This window comes from Myotis myotis, unplaced genomic scaffold (assembly GCF_014108235.1).
Source record: "Myotis myotis isolate mMyoMyo1 unplaced genomic scaffold, mMyoMyo1.p scaffold_m19_p_17, whole genome shotgun sequence".
Taxonomy (NCBI): Eukaryota; Metazoa; Chordata; class Mammalia; order Chiroptera; family Vespertilionidae; genus Myotis; species Myotis myotis.
Genome location: NW_023416321.1, coordinates 138,566 through 156,174, shown reverse-complemented (window position 1 = coordinate 156,174; position 17,609 = coordinate 138,566). Strand labels below are relative to the sequence as shown.

The 17,609-nt window shown below is 62.2% G+C and overlaps 2 protein-coding genes across 3 annotated transcripts; both read right to left on the bottom strand.

Moving 5' to 3' along the window:
* Window positions 1-5,761: 5,761 nt before the first annotated feature.
* ARHGDIA (Rho GDP dissociation inhibitor alpha) lies at window positions 5,762-8,342 on the bottom strand. 2 transcript variants are annotated; one of them, XM_036340250.1, is made up of 5 exons: window positions 8,239-8,342; window positions 6,711-7,011; window positions 6,405-6,481; window positions 6,261-6,324; window positions 5,762-6,117 (listed from the first exon to the last, which is right to left on the bottom strand). In XM_036340250.1, exons 2-5 carry the CDS (start codon window positions 6,982-6,984, stop codon window positions 5,918-5,920), a joined length of 615 nt encoding a protein of 204 aa, XP_036196143.1. In that variant the 5' UTR covers window positions 6,985-7,011; window positions 8,239-8,342; the 3' UTR covers window positions 5,762-5,917. The 2 variants fall into 2 exon arrangements, with proteins under 2 accessions (XP_036196143.1, XP_036196144.1); XM_036340251.1 differs by lacking the exon at window positions 8,239-8,342 and adding an exon at window positions 7,702-8,118.
* Window positions 8,343-14,722: 6,380 nt separating this feature from the next.
* On the bottom strand, window positions 14,723-17,566 carry ALYREF (Aly/REF export factor). The gene is made up of 5 exons (XM_036340670.1): window positions 17,309-17,566; window positions 16,814-16,945; window positions 15,540-15,687; window positions 14,861-15,096; window positions 14,723-14,754 (listed from the first exon to the last, which is right to left on the bottom strand). The coding sequence occupies exons 1-5, from the start codon at window positions 17,555-17,557 to the stop codon at window positions 14,740-14,742; spliced, it is 780 nt and encodes a 259-aa protein (XP_036196563.1). The 5' UTR covers window positions 17,558-17,566; the 3' UTR covers window positions 14,723-14,739.
* Between the last annotated feature and the right edge of the window lie 43 nt (window positions 17,567-17,609).

Genomic DNA, 17,609 nt, shown 5'->3' with positions numbered 1-17,609 from the left:
CATCCTTATAAACCCGGTCGCCGCGCGCGTGCCCGCCCGCGCCCACCCCCTATTGGCCGATGGACTCCGGGGCCCGCCCCCGCCGCGCTCGGATTGGACGCCGACACCACCTCCGGCCCCGGATTCGGAAGAGTTCCAGAGGGCTCCTTCGCCGTCGCCCGGGATTGGCCGAGGAGCTCGCGCTCGCACTCTGCCCCGGTCTCTCATTGGCTCCCGGAGGAGAACTTTCTCCCCCTCGACTCGTGACTGGTGGCTTTCCCCACCACTTTCCACGGTTCTGGAAAGGCTGCCACCTGCGGAGGCCCGGGATCTACGGCTTCTGATTGGCCAGAAGATGCGCGCACCCTGCGCGATCCTCCGTCGAACGTGGCAGTGGGTGGAGTCCCCCGCCCGCCGAGGGGCGGAGCTGCGCCCGGGCCTCCGAAATCCCTCGTGTTGCTTTCTTACTGGATCGCGTGTCCGTAACTGGCCCCGCCCCGCGGCTCGACGGGCCGGAAGCGGGATGACGCAACTTCCGGCGCGCGTGCGCCCCGTGCGGCACCTGCTCGGGGAGTCTGGGCTCGGCGGCGAGTGGCGCGGGGTGGGCTGCCGGATCTGGTCCCGGGAGCCGAGCGCCTCAGGCACCAGCGCGGAGCCTGCGCGGAGCGGGCGGAGGAAGGGGAGGCCGGGCGGGTGCACCTAAAGGTGCAGAAACGAGGGAACGGGCGCAGGGCCCCGCGCAGATGGTGCGCCAGCCCTGGAGCCGGCCTCGGGTGCCAGGCCCCCCGGAGCTGCCCCACGCATCTCGGACGCTGCGGAGCAGCCGCAAAACCCGGCCCCACGCAGCTCCCCTCAGACCCGCGGTTCCAACAGGTGGGCGCCGCTGCCCCGAGCTGCCCGCCTGCGACGGCCCGAGTGTAGCGCACACCAGACCCGAGACTGATGCGGGAACGGGTGCGCGCTATCCCCTTCGTACTGTTTCTACTGACGTGCTGGGTGTTTTGGGCCAAACACAAACGTTTAAGTTGACTTTTATTGGTGCCGAACGTGGCTCCTAAGAAACCCAAAGTAGCCCAAGGCTGGGGGTAGCGGGATCGGCCGCCGCCCCCAGCCCCCACCCTCACCCCCTTCTCCCGGAAGCGTTCCCCTTTATTTGTAGTCACTTCCTTATTTGTGAACCACCGCCACCACTGGGCTTTAAGACTCATCATCAATTTAATAAGTTGGCAAGGAAAGGGGAAACACTCCCACATTCAATGGACACGTCGACTAACCTCCTGATCTCAGAAATGGGGAAGCCAAAGGAGACTCACGCTTCTCGCGAGTTTGCATTTGTTAATGCGTTGCCACCCGCCTCCCCCCGCCGGCATGTTTTCTCATTGAGTGGGACTCCCTCCCCTAGAGGGAGAGCAGTTCCTGAAGGTCAGGGCCGGTCCTCTCCGCACCTCCCCCGCTTCCAGTGGAGCAAGGGTCAGGCGAGGTGGCTGTGCCACTGGGATCCCGTCTGCTTCACGGGGTGACTTACAGGAGCTGGAACTTCCTGCAGAGAGCACGTGCCTCCCCGGCGCCGTCCCCACCCCAGGCCAGTGCTCTCTGCTCTCTGGGCCCAGGTGGGACCGCGCCCTAACTCCCAGGTGTCCTGTGATTGCTGTGACCCTGTTTTACAGACCGCATTTGGGGGCCTGAGACGAGGGACCTTTGTACTACATGTAGACTCAAGCCCCAGTATTTAAGCAGCTAAATGCTTTGCACGTTGGAGCTTAGATGCTTAAATACCGGGGCTTGAGTCCTTTCAGCTGATGGGGACGGAGTGGAGGCATTTGCAACACCACCTTCTGTGATGGTGTGAGGTAGTGTAGTCCAGAGCATCCAGCGAAGCATTTCCAGAGGAGATATTGGGACCAACGGGGAGCAGACCAGAGGAGGATCAGGCCACTGGCTGCGGTCGAACCCACTCCAGTCGAGTCTGAGCCTCCATGGCTGGAGCTGAGGAGCCCGCCTTGGTGCGGGTGGTGGCAGGGCCACTGCTCTGTAGTCCAGGTGGCCACAGCCGAGTCCCGGTCCTGGGGGAAGAGCCTGACTCGGGCTCTGGCGTGGATGGGTCATGGTGGTTTTGTGTTTGCTTGCTTAATATATTTGTACTTATTTCAGAGATGAAGGGAGAGGGAGAAATAGAAACATCAACCTCAATGGTGAGAGAGAATCACTGATGGGCTGCCTCCTGCACGCCCCACACTGGGGATCGAACCGTGACCTTCTGGTTCATAGGTGGACAACGCCAGCCAGGCTGGGTCAGGGTGTTTTGATGCCTTCTCCTCAAGGCATCTCTACCTATCTCTGATTGCCCACTACTGACAGGTGGGAGCAGCGAAGTGGGGTTTTCAGAGGGTTGGGGGAGGCCTGTGATCCCCTGTCTCTGGCCGGTCAGGAGCTGGGTGAAGGGCTGTGAGGCTGCCCCCAGCCCCCACACAGCCAGGTTCACTGAACGCCTCTGCCGGCCTCGCCCTAGGGGAGGGCTGGTGTTCCCCTTGTGCCCTGGCCTGGAGCTGGAGGTGCCCTTGGAGGTCAAGGCTGCCTGCCCTGTGGCTGTGGCATCTCTCGACCGGCACAGCTGCTCAGAACATCCTCCAGAGGAAGTGCCCCTCAAATATGGTTGGACTCTTGAGTGGTTCAATGTTGTGACAAAGGCCACTCTCCACAAGTCTCCAGAATAACGTCCCCCTGCCCCCCTGCAGCCGGTTTGGGGTGCCGAGGGGAGAGAGGTGAACAGGCTGGCGGACACTCAGGAGGTGCTCGCTGGGCACGGAAGGACATCTCCTGGCCGCAGGGTCTCTGCTGAGCAGCAGAGGGGACGCAGGGCTGTGCCACGCCGAGGGGACGCAGGGCTGTGCCACGCCGAGTGGCACAGGTGGGAGCGGAGCTGGGAAGCAGGTGCTGTGGTCAGCGTGGCCTGGTGGACTGACGGCCACGACAGCAGGGTGGACAGTGCTGGGCCTGGAGGAGACTCTCATCACAGTGACTGGTGACTAGGGGTCACACCCAGGGTCCTGCTCCGGTGACTGTGGTCGCTGACCTGTGGGGCAGGACGGCACCCCCTAGTGGAAGGAGGGTCCACCTCGGTGGGAGAGGAGGCAGAGCTTGGAGGGTGGCTGGGGGATGAGGCGGGCGGGCGGGGGGGCGGGGGACCAGAGGCTGGCTGGGGCGGTGAGGCTGGGCCAGGAGCATCAGGTTGGACAGGGGTTCAGGGTGCACCCAGAAAGATCAGGTTAGACTTGGGACCCGAGAGACACGTCATGCAGGTTCTGTAGGTGCCATCTCGTATGACCCTTTGCCAGGGGGAGGAGCCAGAACAAAGTCCTGGCTGCTGGCGGTGTGCCTGTACAACTTGGCACTCGGGGTCCGAGGTCACATGTGCAACCGGGAAAATCCAAGCACGAAAATAGGCCTCTGGGCCGGAGGAAGCCTCGCTAGGCCCGCGCCCACAAGCAGCTGCCGCCTGACGGGCCGCCCCTGGTGTCACCGCCGCCCCGCCCGCCTCTCCAGGGCAGCCTCCTGGTTCCCAGGTGCCTGCGTCTGACCTTACAGGGAAAGGCCTGAGCTGTACCATCTCCCTGCCTCCCCCCTGCAAGCCTGTCCCCTGGGCTGGGGGCGGCCGGTGCTGGGAGAGGACACGGAGGGTCGTTGCCCCCATGGAACTGAGAGCCGGGGGCAGGCTGCTTCCTGGACTGCTCTGGTGCTGTGTCTGAGTCGGGCAATGCGGCCAGCGCCCTTTGGTCACCCAGCATGGGGCCCAGACCCCAGGATCCCACAGGGGTCCTGGTGGGGAGGGGAGGTGTCCAGCCCTCGGGAGCCGTCCTGGCAAGGACCTGTGGTCACTGACCTGTGGGGCAGGAGGCCATTTCCTGGCCACCCCAGCTGGCAGGGCTCCTGCCGATAAGCACTGGGAAGGGACGGGGGCGGAGCAGGCGGGAGGGCATGGCCAGGAGACAGCAGCCCTGCCCCTGCCTGGGACACACAACCACTTAAAAAAAGGTTTTTATTGCCTTCAGAGAGGGAGGGGAAGATGGAAACATCAATGAGAATCATTGATCAGCTGCCTCCTGCACGCCCCCTACTGGGGATCGAGCCTGCAACCTGGGCCTGTGCCCTGATCTGGAATTGAACCATGACCTCCTGGGTCATAGGTCCATGCTCAACCACTGAGCCGCACCGGCCAGGCCCTAACCACTTTAACAGGCTCAGAGAGGGCAGGTTTCAAAACCCAAGTCAGTCCAGCAAAAGGGGTCTGGCAATGACCCCATCTGGAGCTTAGGTCACCAACCTGCCCTTTCCCACCCCAGGGCTGGGGGGCGGGGGTACAGTTACCGGTGGCCCTGAGGGCTCCCCTGGGACAGTCTGCAGCCGGGGACAGTCTCCACCCTCCCAATCCACCTCTGGGCCCCTGGCCCTGCCTTCCTGTCTACCCTGGCAGCCTGGCCTCAGGCCGCCTATGGCCCCTGGGCCCAGCCACCCCCGGGTTCCTGTATTGCCCCTGGGGAGCTGTCTCCCAGGAGGTCCCTTCCTCTTCTCTGGGGTTGGGGCGTTTCCTGAGGCCAGGATGGCGGCCAGGGGCTCAAGGACAGGCCAACTGAACCACAACCTGGCTGCCCCACCCAGAGCCTTGGTACTTTTGGGAATTTCCGGGTCTGAACAGCCCACAGGGCACCTCTGCCAGAAGGGCGAGGCAGGCTGTCAGCCCTTCAATCAGGGCAGGGCAGTGGCCACACCTGGCTCTTGGGGACCGCAGAGGAATGGGCCCCGCCCTCCTTCCGCCCAGAGCCAAGCAGCAGACAACCAGGTTCCTTAGGGGGAGTTTATTTCCCAGTCGGAATAGAAGCAGGGACAGGCTCCTGTGCGTTCCAGCTGGGCCTGCCCTGGGGGGTGGGGGCGGGGGGGGGGGCACAGGGGACAGCTCCAACTGTGCACGCTTGGTCCCACAGTGGTCCTGGCTGCGTCCGGGGGGCCTGGGGATGATGGCATGGAGCCTGGGGGCAAAGGCGGCAGGCCAGCAGGCCCAGAGGACGGCACATACAGAGGCAATAAATACTGACAGGCCAGGCATGCCATCCAGGCGGCGGGCCCCGGTGGGACAAGTAAGGCTCGGCCGCTGGCTTTGTCCGAGGGCTCTATGGGGCCGTGGACTCTGGTCTGCTGCTGCCCACTGGGGCAGAAGGAAGAGGCGTGAGGACACCCGGCCTCTCAGATGGTGCTGGAGGCGACTTCAGTTTTGGCAATTGGCTTTCTCCAGGCCCCGGAGCTGCCCCTCAGCCCTAGCAGGGAAGGGGGGGGGGGGGGCTGGCCCGGCCCTGGCTGGGGGAGCAGTGGCGTGTCCACGCCTCCCGGCCACGGGGACTGCAGAAGGGGTGGCAGGCCTGGGAGACCACATGCTCATGCAGACACAGGGTTAGAGGTTAGTGACGGCCCCACAGCACACGTCCCACATGTTAAGGCATCATGGTTAGACGGTCACAGACAGCAATGGATGGACTGACCAGGGAGGAGCGGGAGCTGGAAGGATGGCTGGCCCCAAGGCCCTGCATCGTGCACCCCACCCACCCTCACCCCAGAGGGGAGACAGACAACCGAAAAGGCCCAGGGGACCTGAGCTCCCACTCCCTTGGGAAAGCCATGGCCTCCGGTTGGGTGAGGACAGGTGGGGACCCTGGAGGGACCCGAGGGGAGGGGGCCTGAGCTGCGGTCCCCACCCGCAGCACAGGTGGAAGCAGTGGGACACTAGACTATCCAGGAGGCGGGGCGAGGCTGGGCAGGAGGCAGACGGGATGCTGGCAGCCTGGGCAGGGGCCCTGTCAGCACTTTGGTATGGGGTCGGGGTGGGGTGGGGTGGGGTGGGGCGCGCACATCCCTCCGTCGTCCGCCCTGCCCGTCTCCCAGGCCAGGCTCAGTCCTTCCACTCCTTTTTGATGGTGAGGTTCCATTCCCAGGACAGGTGGTCAGTTTTGTCATCGTCTGTGAAGCGGGACTTGATGTTGTAGCTGCCGCGCGCCAGCATGCCCTTGGGCGCCTCCTCCATGGGCGTCAGGAACTCATACTCCTCGGCCCTGGGCCCGTAGCTGCCCACCATGTAGTCAGTCTTGTCAACTGCGGTGCAGGGGAGCGCGGTCAGGGCAGAGCGGGCGCAGGCGCACACGGCCTCTCCTCGCTCCCTCCACAGCCCAGACCCCGGGGGCCACCTGTGCTCTGCCCCTCCCCACAGCCGGGGCCTGGCGCCCCCCCTCACTCACTCTTGACGCCTTTCCGGTATGTGTGTTGGATGTACTTCATGCCAGACACGATCTCGCGGTTCACCTGCAGGGAGGGATCCAAGTGGGGCTTAGCCGGGCTCTCCGGCCCCAGCCTGGCCGGTCCCTGCGGAGCCGCCGCCTTACCCGGAAAGAGATCTTTATCCGATATTCCACACCCTCCTTCAGCACAAAGGACTGCTTCTTGAAGCTCTCCAGGTCACCTGTTGGGGAGGACATGGCTCTAGGAGGCTCAGCTAGGGGCAGCCGCTGCCCTCAGCCCCGCCCATCTGTGACTGCCCGCCCACTCCCCCAGAGGGACCCAGGCCCCTCAAAGCCAAAGCCTTCAAAGACCACTTGGCCGCACTTCCTGTGTTCCCCACCAGAGGGCGCCAGGTCCCCAGAAAACATGGAAAGGAGGCACCCTCGGCCAGGAGCCGAGGTCCCACCCACCTGTCAGGTCCAGCTCCAAGGGGCCTGGGGCCGTGCTGCACACCAGCGTCAGGCGGGTCACCACGACGTTGGGAACGTTGGGGTCTGCGGACACGGCCACGCGGCCCAGCAGGGCCTCCTTGTACTTGCGCAGGCTCTCGTCGTCCTTGTCCAGCTCCTGGATCTCCTGGATGCTCTTCTGGGCCGGGGGCTTGTAGTTGACCGAGTGCTCGTCCTCCTCGTTCTCGGCCGCAATCTGCGCCAGCTGCTCGGCGGTGGGCTCCTGCTCGGCCATGCTCACCTCTAGCTGGATCTGGGGCACCTGTGGGCGGGGGCACTCCGGCAGCCTGCAGGCACCCACCATGTCCCCCTCCTGCCCCTCCGCAGGCCCCACAGCCAACAAGGGTGGGCTCTGCAGGCCAGGCCCCACCTGTGTCCGAGGGGAAGGGGCACCTTCTGGAGCAGGAGGGCAGCTGCAGCCAGAGCTTGTCAAAGGGCCCAACGCAGGCTCCCGAGGCCCAGAGGGGACACTCTGAGGGGGCCCCACCCCAGGTGGGCCACCCGGGACTAAACGGGACCTGCCGCCGGCTCCCCGCCCGCCGGGACCAGCAGCCATAACTCCAGTTCCACGGCCAGGCCCCGGAGAGTCACCTCAAGTCCTGCTGCTCTTTCTAAGCTGCCCCGGCCCTCACCGCAAGGGACCCCTCCTGCTGGTCTGGGAGCTTCCCGGGACCAGGAGTGTCCCTTGGGCCCGCCCTAGCCCGGAGCAAGGCCGTTAAGCAAGACGCAGGCAACAGGGCCAGGTGAGCCCCACAGGTTGGTCTCTAAGGGGCAGGGGAGCCCCAGGTGTCCGCCCCGGCTCTCCCGTGGGCGGGGTTGCGCCCTGGAGCTGGGGCCGCGCTGCAGCAGGAGCAGTGCGTGAGGCTGGGCCCCTCCGCCCTTCCCCATCACCCGTGGGCATCGGAAAGCCCGAGCCCCGGGGCCCCGACGGGCGCCAGGGAAGGTAACCGACCTGCCGGCGCTACCAGGGCCCACAAAGGGCTGCCTGGCGCCCGGGGCGAGCGCGTCTGCGGGGGCAGGCGTGATGGGCCCGCGCCCTCCTCCCGGGCTCCCGGCCGCTTCCGCGATCCCTCTACGCGGCTCACGCCCTAAGGCCACCGAAGCGGACGCCGGCGACAGGATCCTGCGGACGCGCCGCCGCCCGCACTTCCGCAGGCAGGGCCCGCAATCTGGGCCGCGCGGGTGGGGTCGGAGCTTCCCAGGGGAGGGGCGTCAGGCCGGGTCCCCGCCCGCGCGCACCGGCGGGGCGGGGGCGCCGCGGGGCACGAGCGGCGGCCACAAAAGACGCCAGCGCCAGCCGGGCCGCGGACCCGCGCCCCCCGCCCGCACGTGGAGTCCCCTGCGCCCGGGGACCCGCCCTGCGCCCGGGCGCCGCCCGCTGTCACCACCGCCCCCGCCCCGCGCGGACCCCACGGCGGGCGGGACCGGCCAAGGCGCGGCCCCCGCCCCGCCGCCGCCCCGCCGCCCCGCCACCGCCCCTGGCGCTCACCGGAGGCTCGACCGCGCCGCGCTCGCGCTCCCTCCCGCACGAAATGACGAACGTCCGCGCCCCGCCCGCGCGCGCTCGGCTGGCCACTTCCGGGGTCACGCGACTTCCGCTCGCGCCGGGCGGGTCGGCAGAGGGCGCACGCGCGGGGCCGCGGGGGCTGCCGGGAGCGCGCGGCCGCCATCTTGCGGCGCCTGGCTCGTGAGGGCGCCCGGCGCGGGCGCGGCTGGGGCCTGAGCCCTTTGCTGCGGACATTGCCGGCCGCCGGCGCCCCCACGGCGCAGCCCGCGAACTCGGGGGACGGGCCGGTGTCGCGGCCCTTGGTGTCCCCCGCCCGGACGTCGTGGCTTTCCCGCCCGCGAGGTGCAGCTGGGAAGCCCGGAACCGGCGGGAGGAGCTGACCGTGCAGCCACGTGCTCCGCCCAGTCCACCGAGCCCAGCGCGGCCCGCGACGGCCGCGACGGCCGGTGACCCGCCTGGAAGTGCACAGTGGACGGCCCCTGAGTTCGCGCCGACCACCCGCCGCGGCCGCCTGCTCAGGCCCCTGGGCCTCCGCGGGGTGCGGCCGGGCTTTCCTCAGGGGCTCAGCGTGTGCCAACGACCGGAAACGACCCGGCGACGCCCCGAGCGCCCGAAGGAGAAGAGAGCTCAGGGCTCTGCTAGTGAAGCGCGATCTTGGGCAGAATCAGCCGCAGGCTCAGCCTCTGTTGGTGCGGGCGGTCCGCCTGGCCCCGGGGGTGATGATGGCGGCACCAGCGGCCTGACTTGGAATGAACCTTCTTTCCCAAGGGCTTTTGAGGCTTGTCCATAGGATGGACCCTATCTCATTGCTGTGCACCTGGAAAGTGCAAACCTTTTTAAAAAATATATGTTTTTACTGATTTCAGAGAGGAAGAGAGAGAGAAAGAAACATCAATGATGAGGATCATTGATTTGTCACCTCCTGCACGCCCGCTGCTGGGGATGGAGCCCAAAACCTGGGCATGTGCCCTTGACTGGAATTGAACCCAGGACCCTTCAGTCCGCAGGCTGACGCTCTAGCCACTGAGCCAAACCAGCCAGCGTGAATATTGAAAACTTTCAAGTCCTGGCCCTGGCCGTGTCACCTCCCCAGGCTGGTCGATCCCTGGTCAGGACATACGCAAGATGCCACCAGTGAATGCAGGAATAAGTGGAACAACAAATGGATGCTTCTCTCTCCTGTTCTGTGGGCCCCGCGAACTCTGCGGGGCTCTCGGGAGTGGTGGGCAGATTGGCGTCCTGCAGCCACCCGAAGGCTGGCCATCAGCGTTCTGCCAGGTCTGTCTGCCCGAGGACGGCCCACAGGCTGCCCCTACCTCACACCAGCCACAAGAGGAGTACCCAGGCTACCCACATCTTTGCCAGCAAACTACACATTTGAGGATTCCCAAGACCTTCCCACGCCGGGTTAGAAAATTCCATGAAATAACTCACACAACTCAGTGAAGCTCTTTACTTACGATCATTGGTCGATTATAAAGGTCACAACTTGCAAGAAATGCACAGGGCGCCCAGCTGGTGTGGCTCAGTGCACAAGGCCCCTTCCCCAAGTTGCAGGCTCATCCCCAGTAGGAGGCATGCAGGAGGCAGCCCGTTGATTATTATTGTTGACTAGAGGCCTGGTGCACTGGAGGGGGGTTTCCCTCAGCCTGGCCTGTCCCCCCTCACAGTCCGGGATTCCTCAGGGGATTTCCGCCTGCCAACTTAGGCCCGCTCCCGGCAGTAGGACATCTCCCAAGGGGTCCTTAGCGCTGCCATGGAGGCAGGAGAGTCTCTCGCCATCGCTGCTGCGTTCACCATCCATGAGCCCAGTTTCTGGCTGAGCAGCGCTCCCCCTGTGGTAGTTCACTGACCACCAGGGGGCAGCTCCTACGTTGAGCGCCTGCCCCTTGGTGGTCAGTGCATGTCATAGCACGGGTTCTGCCATTCAGTCAATTTGCATATTAGCCTTTTATTATATAGGACTAGAGGCCTGGTGCATGAAAATTTGTGCACAGTGATGGGGGGGGGGGAGTCCCTCAGCCTGGCCTACTCCCTCTCACAGTCCAGGAGCCCTCAGGGGATATCCTAAGCTGCAGTCTGGCCTCTCTCTGCGGGAGGTGACCTGGCTGATCAGGGGAAGGCAATGCCCCCATTACACTGCCAGCCACCACGGCTTGCCTGAGCCTTAGCCCGGCCCTGGCAGCAGCAGCCACTGCAGCTTTGTCCAGAAGGACGTCTGGAAGACATCTTATCTAATTAGCATAGTACCCTTTCATTAGTATAGATGTTTCTGTCTATCTTCCTCTCTGGAATCAATTTAAATATATACATATATATATATTTTTTTAAAGAAATGCACAAGGGAAGGAAGGGAGGGTGTATTGGGGCTTCATGCCCTCTTTGGGCCCACTACCCTCCCAGCACCTCCTCTTGTGTTCACTGACCTGGAACCTCTTCAAACCCATGGTTTAGGGGCTTTTATGGAATCTTCATCAAAAGGCAAGGTTGATTAAATCATCAGTCCTTGGTGATTGGCTCACTCGCTAGCCTTGGCCCCTTCCCAGAGGTCAGGGTACCAGCAGCCGTCCTCACACTATCCAGGAGCCCACCCAGAGCCATCGCATCACCGTAAACCCGAGTGTGAAAGGGATCAGCTCTGAATAAAGAGACACTCCTACCAGGAGATCCCAAGGGCTGTTGGAGCTGTGCCGGGAACCGGGGACAAAGACCAAATCTTTATGGCTACCCCACAGTCGCTCTTCTGTGCTGTGGCCCTCAGGTTCGGAGGAAACCAGGATATGGGTGGCTGAGCATTTCCCAGGCACTTCTGGGTTTGCCTGACCCAGTCCTCCTCTGTGCTGTGGGTGCTCCTGTCCCCTCATAGCTCAGGCTGGAGAAGCCCCCAGTAAACTTTCAAAGGTGCCGTGGGCTCCGGCCGGCCAGCAGCCTCTCAAGCCCATGGCATCAGAGGCCATGGGTATTGTTTTCAACAGGCATTATTTTATTAGGTGTAGGGAGTGGCTCTAGGGTCAAGCTTCAGGCCGACCTGTGGCAGGGCCACAAACAAGTCCCAGCCTGGAGGGCAGAGCCCTCCTAGCACAATTAAGCCTGACCTTGTAGCCCTCCCTAATTCCTTCCTAAGTAGCTAATGGGCTGTGGGAGGTGCAGCAAGTGTTGTGAAAACAACATTTGTATACATGTTCATCTTGTTTTAATCAGACTACAAAATAAAGCACCGCTTGCAGGCTGGGTCTTTTGTGTCCTCATCCAAGCACGGGAGATCCACCAAGCCCCAGCTGTATTCTCTTGTCTGCCTTTTCTTCAATCCTTCACCGCCCCTCCTCAGGTTCACCCTTGACCGTGCTGGCGCAGCACAATTACGCATCGAAAAATGGTTATTTTCTAATCCACTGGCATTTCTTAACAGGAATTTTTTTTTAATATTTTTATTGATTTTAGGGAGGAAGGGAGAGGGAGAGACAGAAACACCAGTGATGAGAGAGATGCCCTTTTTGGGATCAAGCCTGAAATCTGGGCATGTGCTCTTGACCAGAATCAAACTCAGGACCCTTCGGTCTGCAGGCTGATGCTCTATCCAGAGTCAAACCAGCTAGGGCTGGAATTCTTTTATTTTAAAAAACTTCATCAGTTTTTAATCCCTTCAAAATACAGTTGAGAAAAATAAAACCAGATAAATGTTTGACATTCTGTTATTTGTCAGTATTTAGAATGAATTCGTGCCCAAGAGCCCTCCAGAGGTGAACATTGGATGTTCTTTACTGTTGTTATGAAATCTTGAGTGTTTATTCAACAAGGACAAAAAAAGATAATATTAACACATTAACGGTAACTTGAATGGTGTCTTTATGATGGATTTGTACCTTTAAAAACTGGTATGCTTAATTTTTATTAGATATTAATTTACTATTCTGCTAAAACATTTTACAACTGTTTCTGCAACCTGCATACATAACAAAAATTAACTCTGTCCTAGCTGGGCTAAATGATCACCTACAAGTTGATGTATTTAAAATTAACGAGATTACCTTCTGGTTTTCTTTTTATATGAAAATCTTTAATGATGCATATTTATTGCTATTCCCCCCCCCCCAAATAGTCAGTTGATCCCAGGGTGACTTGTTAATAATAACAGCTCATTAAAGTAAACCATGTAAACATTTATGAAAAATATAGCCATCTTTAATTCCGTAACATAAAAATGTGTGAATAATGCTCATAGCAGCATTATTCCAATAACCAAAAAGTGGAAGCACCCCAAACGTCCAGCAGCTGACGAGTGGAGAAACAAAACGTGAGGCATCCATCACAGGGGATTCGGCAAAAGGACTGAGGTATTGATTCATGCTATAAAGCGGACAAACCCAGAAATCCTTAGGAGCCCTGGCCGGGGGTCAGGTCAGGTGGCTAGTGTGGTGCGCGAACTTAAAGCCAGATGAAAAGGTCCCACGGCGAACAATTCCCATGTATGAAATGCCCAGAACAGGGAAACCCAGAGGCTGAGCAGCCCAGTGCCCACCTGGGGAGAGGGGAAGGGGCTGAGCGGTGATGAGAAGATTCTGGAATTGGAATGTGGTGGTGGGTGTGTGACTGAATACAGTAACATCACTGAGATGTACAGAGGGAAGACATAATGGCATGACCACACTACCTTATCAAAGCTCTCGTTTCAAAAGCCTGTAGGAACGAGGATTTCACCCAACTAGTGCTGGGAAAACGATTGTGTGTATTATCAGCCTTTTGTGCCCATTGAATGTTTTATTTTTTTAAATCTTATTGTTGCAAGTATTACATATGTGCCCCCTCCCTCCACCAGTCCCCTCCCCCCACAATGTTTTCTTTCAATTGAGAATCTTTTTCTAAAACAAGCATTCCACATTCTATGCATTGAAAGCCCACTCCACATCTACTTTGGGGCACCGTCTATGGATGCCACCCTTGGGAGGCCCCGAAAGCTGGCCGCAGCCTGTACCAGGCCCCTTCCTTCGACACCAGCCCCTCCAACCAGCCACACCAGGGCCCGGCTTGTCCCAGCTTCCAGTGTCCTCACCTCAGGGCCTTTCCGCTGCCTGTAAAGCTTCCCTCCAAATGTCCACAGCCTCCCACTGTCTGGCAGTTCTTGTTCCCAGTTGTTTCCCAGCACCTGAAGATGGGGCCTAGCCCTGCTCCCCCAGGGCCTGAGGAACCACCCCAGCTCCCCACCCCAGTGGCGGGCACTTGCAGCACTTATGGCCTCTGGCCTGGGGGACCTCACCCCTCCATCAGGTGCTGACTTTAGCTTCTGGACAGCAGGGAGCAAGATGACCCCACCTCTCCTGTCAACACTCCCAGCACAGCCTCCTACCTGGCCTGTGCCCGCCTCTGCCTGGATGACCCGACCTCTGTTACATCCACCCCTTGGGCCACAGCAGCTCAAGCCAGGCTCGGCTGTTCCCCGGGCCCTTCAGTGCCCAGCATAACACAGGCTGCGGCGTGGCAGCCGCTGGCTCTGTAGGGACAGCACTGGAGCTGACAGTGACAGGGCCACCCTTAGTCACACTGTGGCCCCATGGGGACTGGGAGCAGCCTGAACTGCAGGCTGCCTCCAGGAGGGGCCTGCCGAGCATGCTTGGGGTCCCCCTGACCTGCATCCACTGTGCTCTCAGCCCGCTCTGTCCTGTTGGAGGGTGGTGAGAGGGGCATGTGTGTCTGCCGGCTCCTGGCTCTGCAGGTCACACTTGCCAGTCTCCACCAGCACCATCAGCGCAGGCAGAGGACCCCCATGCCCTGCTCCACCCTGGCCAACAGGAAGGACACTAGGAAGGGAGGACGTGGCAGTCAGAGCTGCCAACGCCAGGCTCCTGAGCAGCGGAGGAAGGGGACAAGCGAGCAGCCACCTGCAATCTGGCAGCAGCACAGGTGGCCACCCCACCTCATGCAGCAGGCAGGTGACAAGAGGCCACAGGAGCAGGGACCACTGCCCCGCGTTCCCCTACCGCCCAGGTCAGCGGGAGCGCCAGGAACCCTGGAACGTCAGAGGCAGCCACCACCTCCCCAGCACCAGCACCAGCCTGCCAGGACACCAGATGCCAGCTCGGCTGCTCCCCACCTGCCCCGGGTCCCTCCCTCCCTCCCTCCCTCCCTCCCTCCCTCCCCGTCAGCACCAAGTGTGGCCCAGGCGAGGGCTCCGACGATGAACGAGAGCTCCGGTTCTACACACGTTTCTGTTTATTATGGCCAAGGTGAAAACGCCACCTCCTCCACAACAGCAACCAGTAAAATTTATCCCCAATATGACTAGGTACAAAACAGGTCTTTTTCAGAATTTTTTAATGAAATAAAAGTTAAAGAAAAATCTTTACATGAGTTCTAAATCCTATTTTAAAACAGAAGAAACAACTCCACAATTGGCCACAGGTCCCCTCCAGCCCGCCCTCGGGAAGCAGCGCGAGACAACGTCCAGGCGCCCAGCTCCACGCAAGCACTGACTGACTTGCTGGTGCTTTAGCTGGTGTCCATCTGAAACAGGAGAAAAAAGAGGTCAGAGAAGGTCCCACCCCCAAAAAAGAGGGGGCTCCCCACCCTCATGCTAGGCCAGCCCCCAGGCCCCCGGCCCGGGACTCACCCTCGCGTTGTAAGCGTCCAGCTGGGCATCCAGCTCCTCCGCAGAGATCTGCTGCTTTGAACTCCGGCCGGTGCCCCTGCCTCTGCCCCGGCTGCCTCCACGGGCGCCTCTCCGAGTGCCGCCGCCGAAGCCTCCAGACCCTCGGGTTCTGGTCATCCCGCCTCTGTTCACACTCTGTACCGGCCTGCGCTGCGTGTCTATCTGTGAGGTGACCAGCTGGATGTTCATGGGGCGGCCTGTGGCGGGAACACAAAAGGGCACACTCCCATCGGAGCCTGAAACCCACTGGGCGACCCCAACGCTCCCACCAAGACAAACAGCCTGGACCCACTGGGAGGAGCAGCAGCACCGAGGATAGCCTGCCAAAGCCTCACTGCTCAGCCCGGCTAGGGCGGGCGTCGCTCACAGGTGGAAAGGTGGGGGCCCCTGACACCCTCAGCCCACCCGCAGAGCAAGCACTATGGTGCTTCTGGAAGGCGAGGCTTCGGGAAGGCAGGAGCTGAAGGGGAGGAAAGTAGCTTGCTGGATGGGGATCACAAGAGGTGGGTCCAGATGTGGGGGCAGCAGAGAGTGGCAGAATGGGAGACAAGGAGGTGACGGCAAAGTGTCAACGGGGAGGGGGAGGGTGTAAGCATACAGGTGCCAGCCCTCAGCTCCCTGGGTCCAACCCCAAACGCACCATCCAAAGGGACGCCGTTGTACTGTTTCATGGCTTTCAGGGCGTCTGCCTTCCGCTCAAAGTGCACGTCGGCTGTTCCCAGGCTGCGGCCAGAGCGGTCGTAGTGCACGGCGGCCTTCTTCAGAGTCCCGAACTCCGCAAACAGCTCCTGGAGTCAGGAAGAGCATCATCAGCCACACTTGTCCCCTCCGGCGGCTGGGGGACAGCCCCGGGAATGTCAGCTACTTTGAGGGCACTTCCCTGGGTGGCAGACATACAGGTGGGGGCAGGACAGTGGGAGTGGGAGGTGGGGAAGGACGGGGCAGGCGAGACAGCAACTTCCAGGAACAGCTGGGCCTGAGGGCTCCTGCCAGCCTGGGGGCCTGACATCTACCACAAGCCCCCGTGAGGGGCACCCATGAAGTCGCTGTCTTCTTTGACAAAGGAGTTGACAACACACCCGAGAACAGTGCCAACCATCAGCAAAGGCCGAGATCACAGAGCCAGGGACACCACCTGCCATGTGCCCCAGCTCCAGGGCCCCTGGTTTGGGAGTCCTGCCCAGCCCCCCGGGGCAGGTTCTGGCTCACCTTTCCCTCTCCTCCTACTCAAGCCTGCCGCAAAGTCTCAAGTCAAGCGCTGCCATGGGAACTGCCCTGGCCTCAGGCAGGCTGGGAGTTGGAGAGGGAACCCAGGGTGTGGGGCTACTCCGGCCGCAGGCACAGCGGGAAGAGGAGGTCACCAAAAGCGGTTTCCAGTGGATGCCAGAAACCACCTTGAAAAGAGTGTTGAGACACTGTGAGTGCTCACCGGCCTCGCTCTGTCCTCCCACAGCTGAGCTCGGGGACACGGAGCCCAGGACGGCCCAGCACCCTGACCCGGCCATCTCTACGCCTGACCCCCGCAGTGCCATCACTGAGCCACAGGACAAGTTTACATCCCCGTGGGACTCAACCCATAATAGTAACTGAAAACGATAACAAACCAAGAGGCTTCGACCAAAGGGGGTCTGAAATGCGGGCGAGACTGGAGGGTGGTGGGAAGGGAGACAACAGGTAGAGACACAGGGCTCAGGCCAACACCAGGGACACGCGCCATCCCGCCTCCGCAGACCGCGGAGACGGACGAGTACAGCGAGCAAGCGGCCTCGCTCCACGCAACGCGGCTGGAGTCGGGCCCGCCCGCCTGTCGGAGGCTCAGCTCCTGCACGACCTCTGCACCGCAGCCCGCAGCCCCGCAGGGGGGCACCTCCCGAGACAGAACGGGGGCTGCTGACCGCGACGCCGCTCGCTCACCTGGATGTCCGCGTCGGACACTCCGAAGTCCAGGTTGGACACCAGCAGCTTCCCCCCCGTCTCCACGCCGGCGCCCCTGCCGAAGCCGCTGTCGAAAAGGTCGTGTTGCCACTTGTCGGGAAGCTGTTTCGGCTGAAAAGGGGAAAAACACGGAAATTGAGAAGCGTGAGCCCCGCCGCAGGACCCTCCCCGCCGGGGCCCCGAGGAAGGTGCGAGGGGGGCCCGGCGCCCGCCCCGCCCGGCCCGCAATTTTCCGTCCCTTCGACTAACTTCCCGCCGCCGCGGCGGCCGCGCCCAGCGCCCCCGCGAGCCCCCGCCATGAGGCCGGCGGCCCAGCCCAGACAAAGGCGGAGGGTCCCCGCCTCCCGGGCCCGGCCCGCGCGCGACCTTCCCGCCGGCCCGGCGCCCGCGCCCACCGGCCCGCCCCCGCCCCCCGCCCGCCCCGCCCCGCGCCGCCCCGCTCGCCACCGCCCCGCCGCGGGCCGCCGCACTCACTCGGCTGTAGGGCGCCGGCCGGTTCCTGCCTCGGCCACCCGCCGCGCCGCGGACGAGGGCCGCCCGGTTCCGGATGGGCCCGCAGCCCCCGCTCACGGGAGCTGTGGCCTGCGCTCCGCCAATGCGGCCTCCCTGGAAGCCGGCCCGGCCTCCGTCCCGGCCTAGATCCCTGCCCCCGCCGCGGCCGCCCCGCTGGCTCTGGTTCAGCCTAATGATGTCGTCCAGAGACATGTTGATTTTGTCGGCCATGGCGGGCGCGGAATCGGCCTCGGCTTGAGCCCGCGCGTCAGCACGCCGGCCC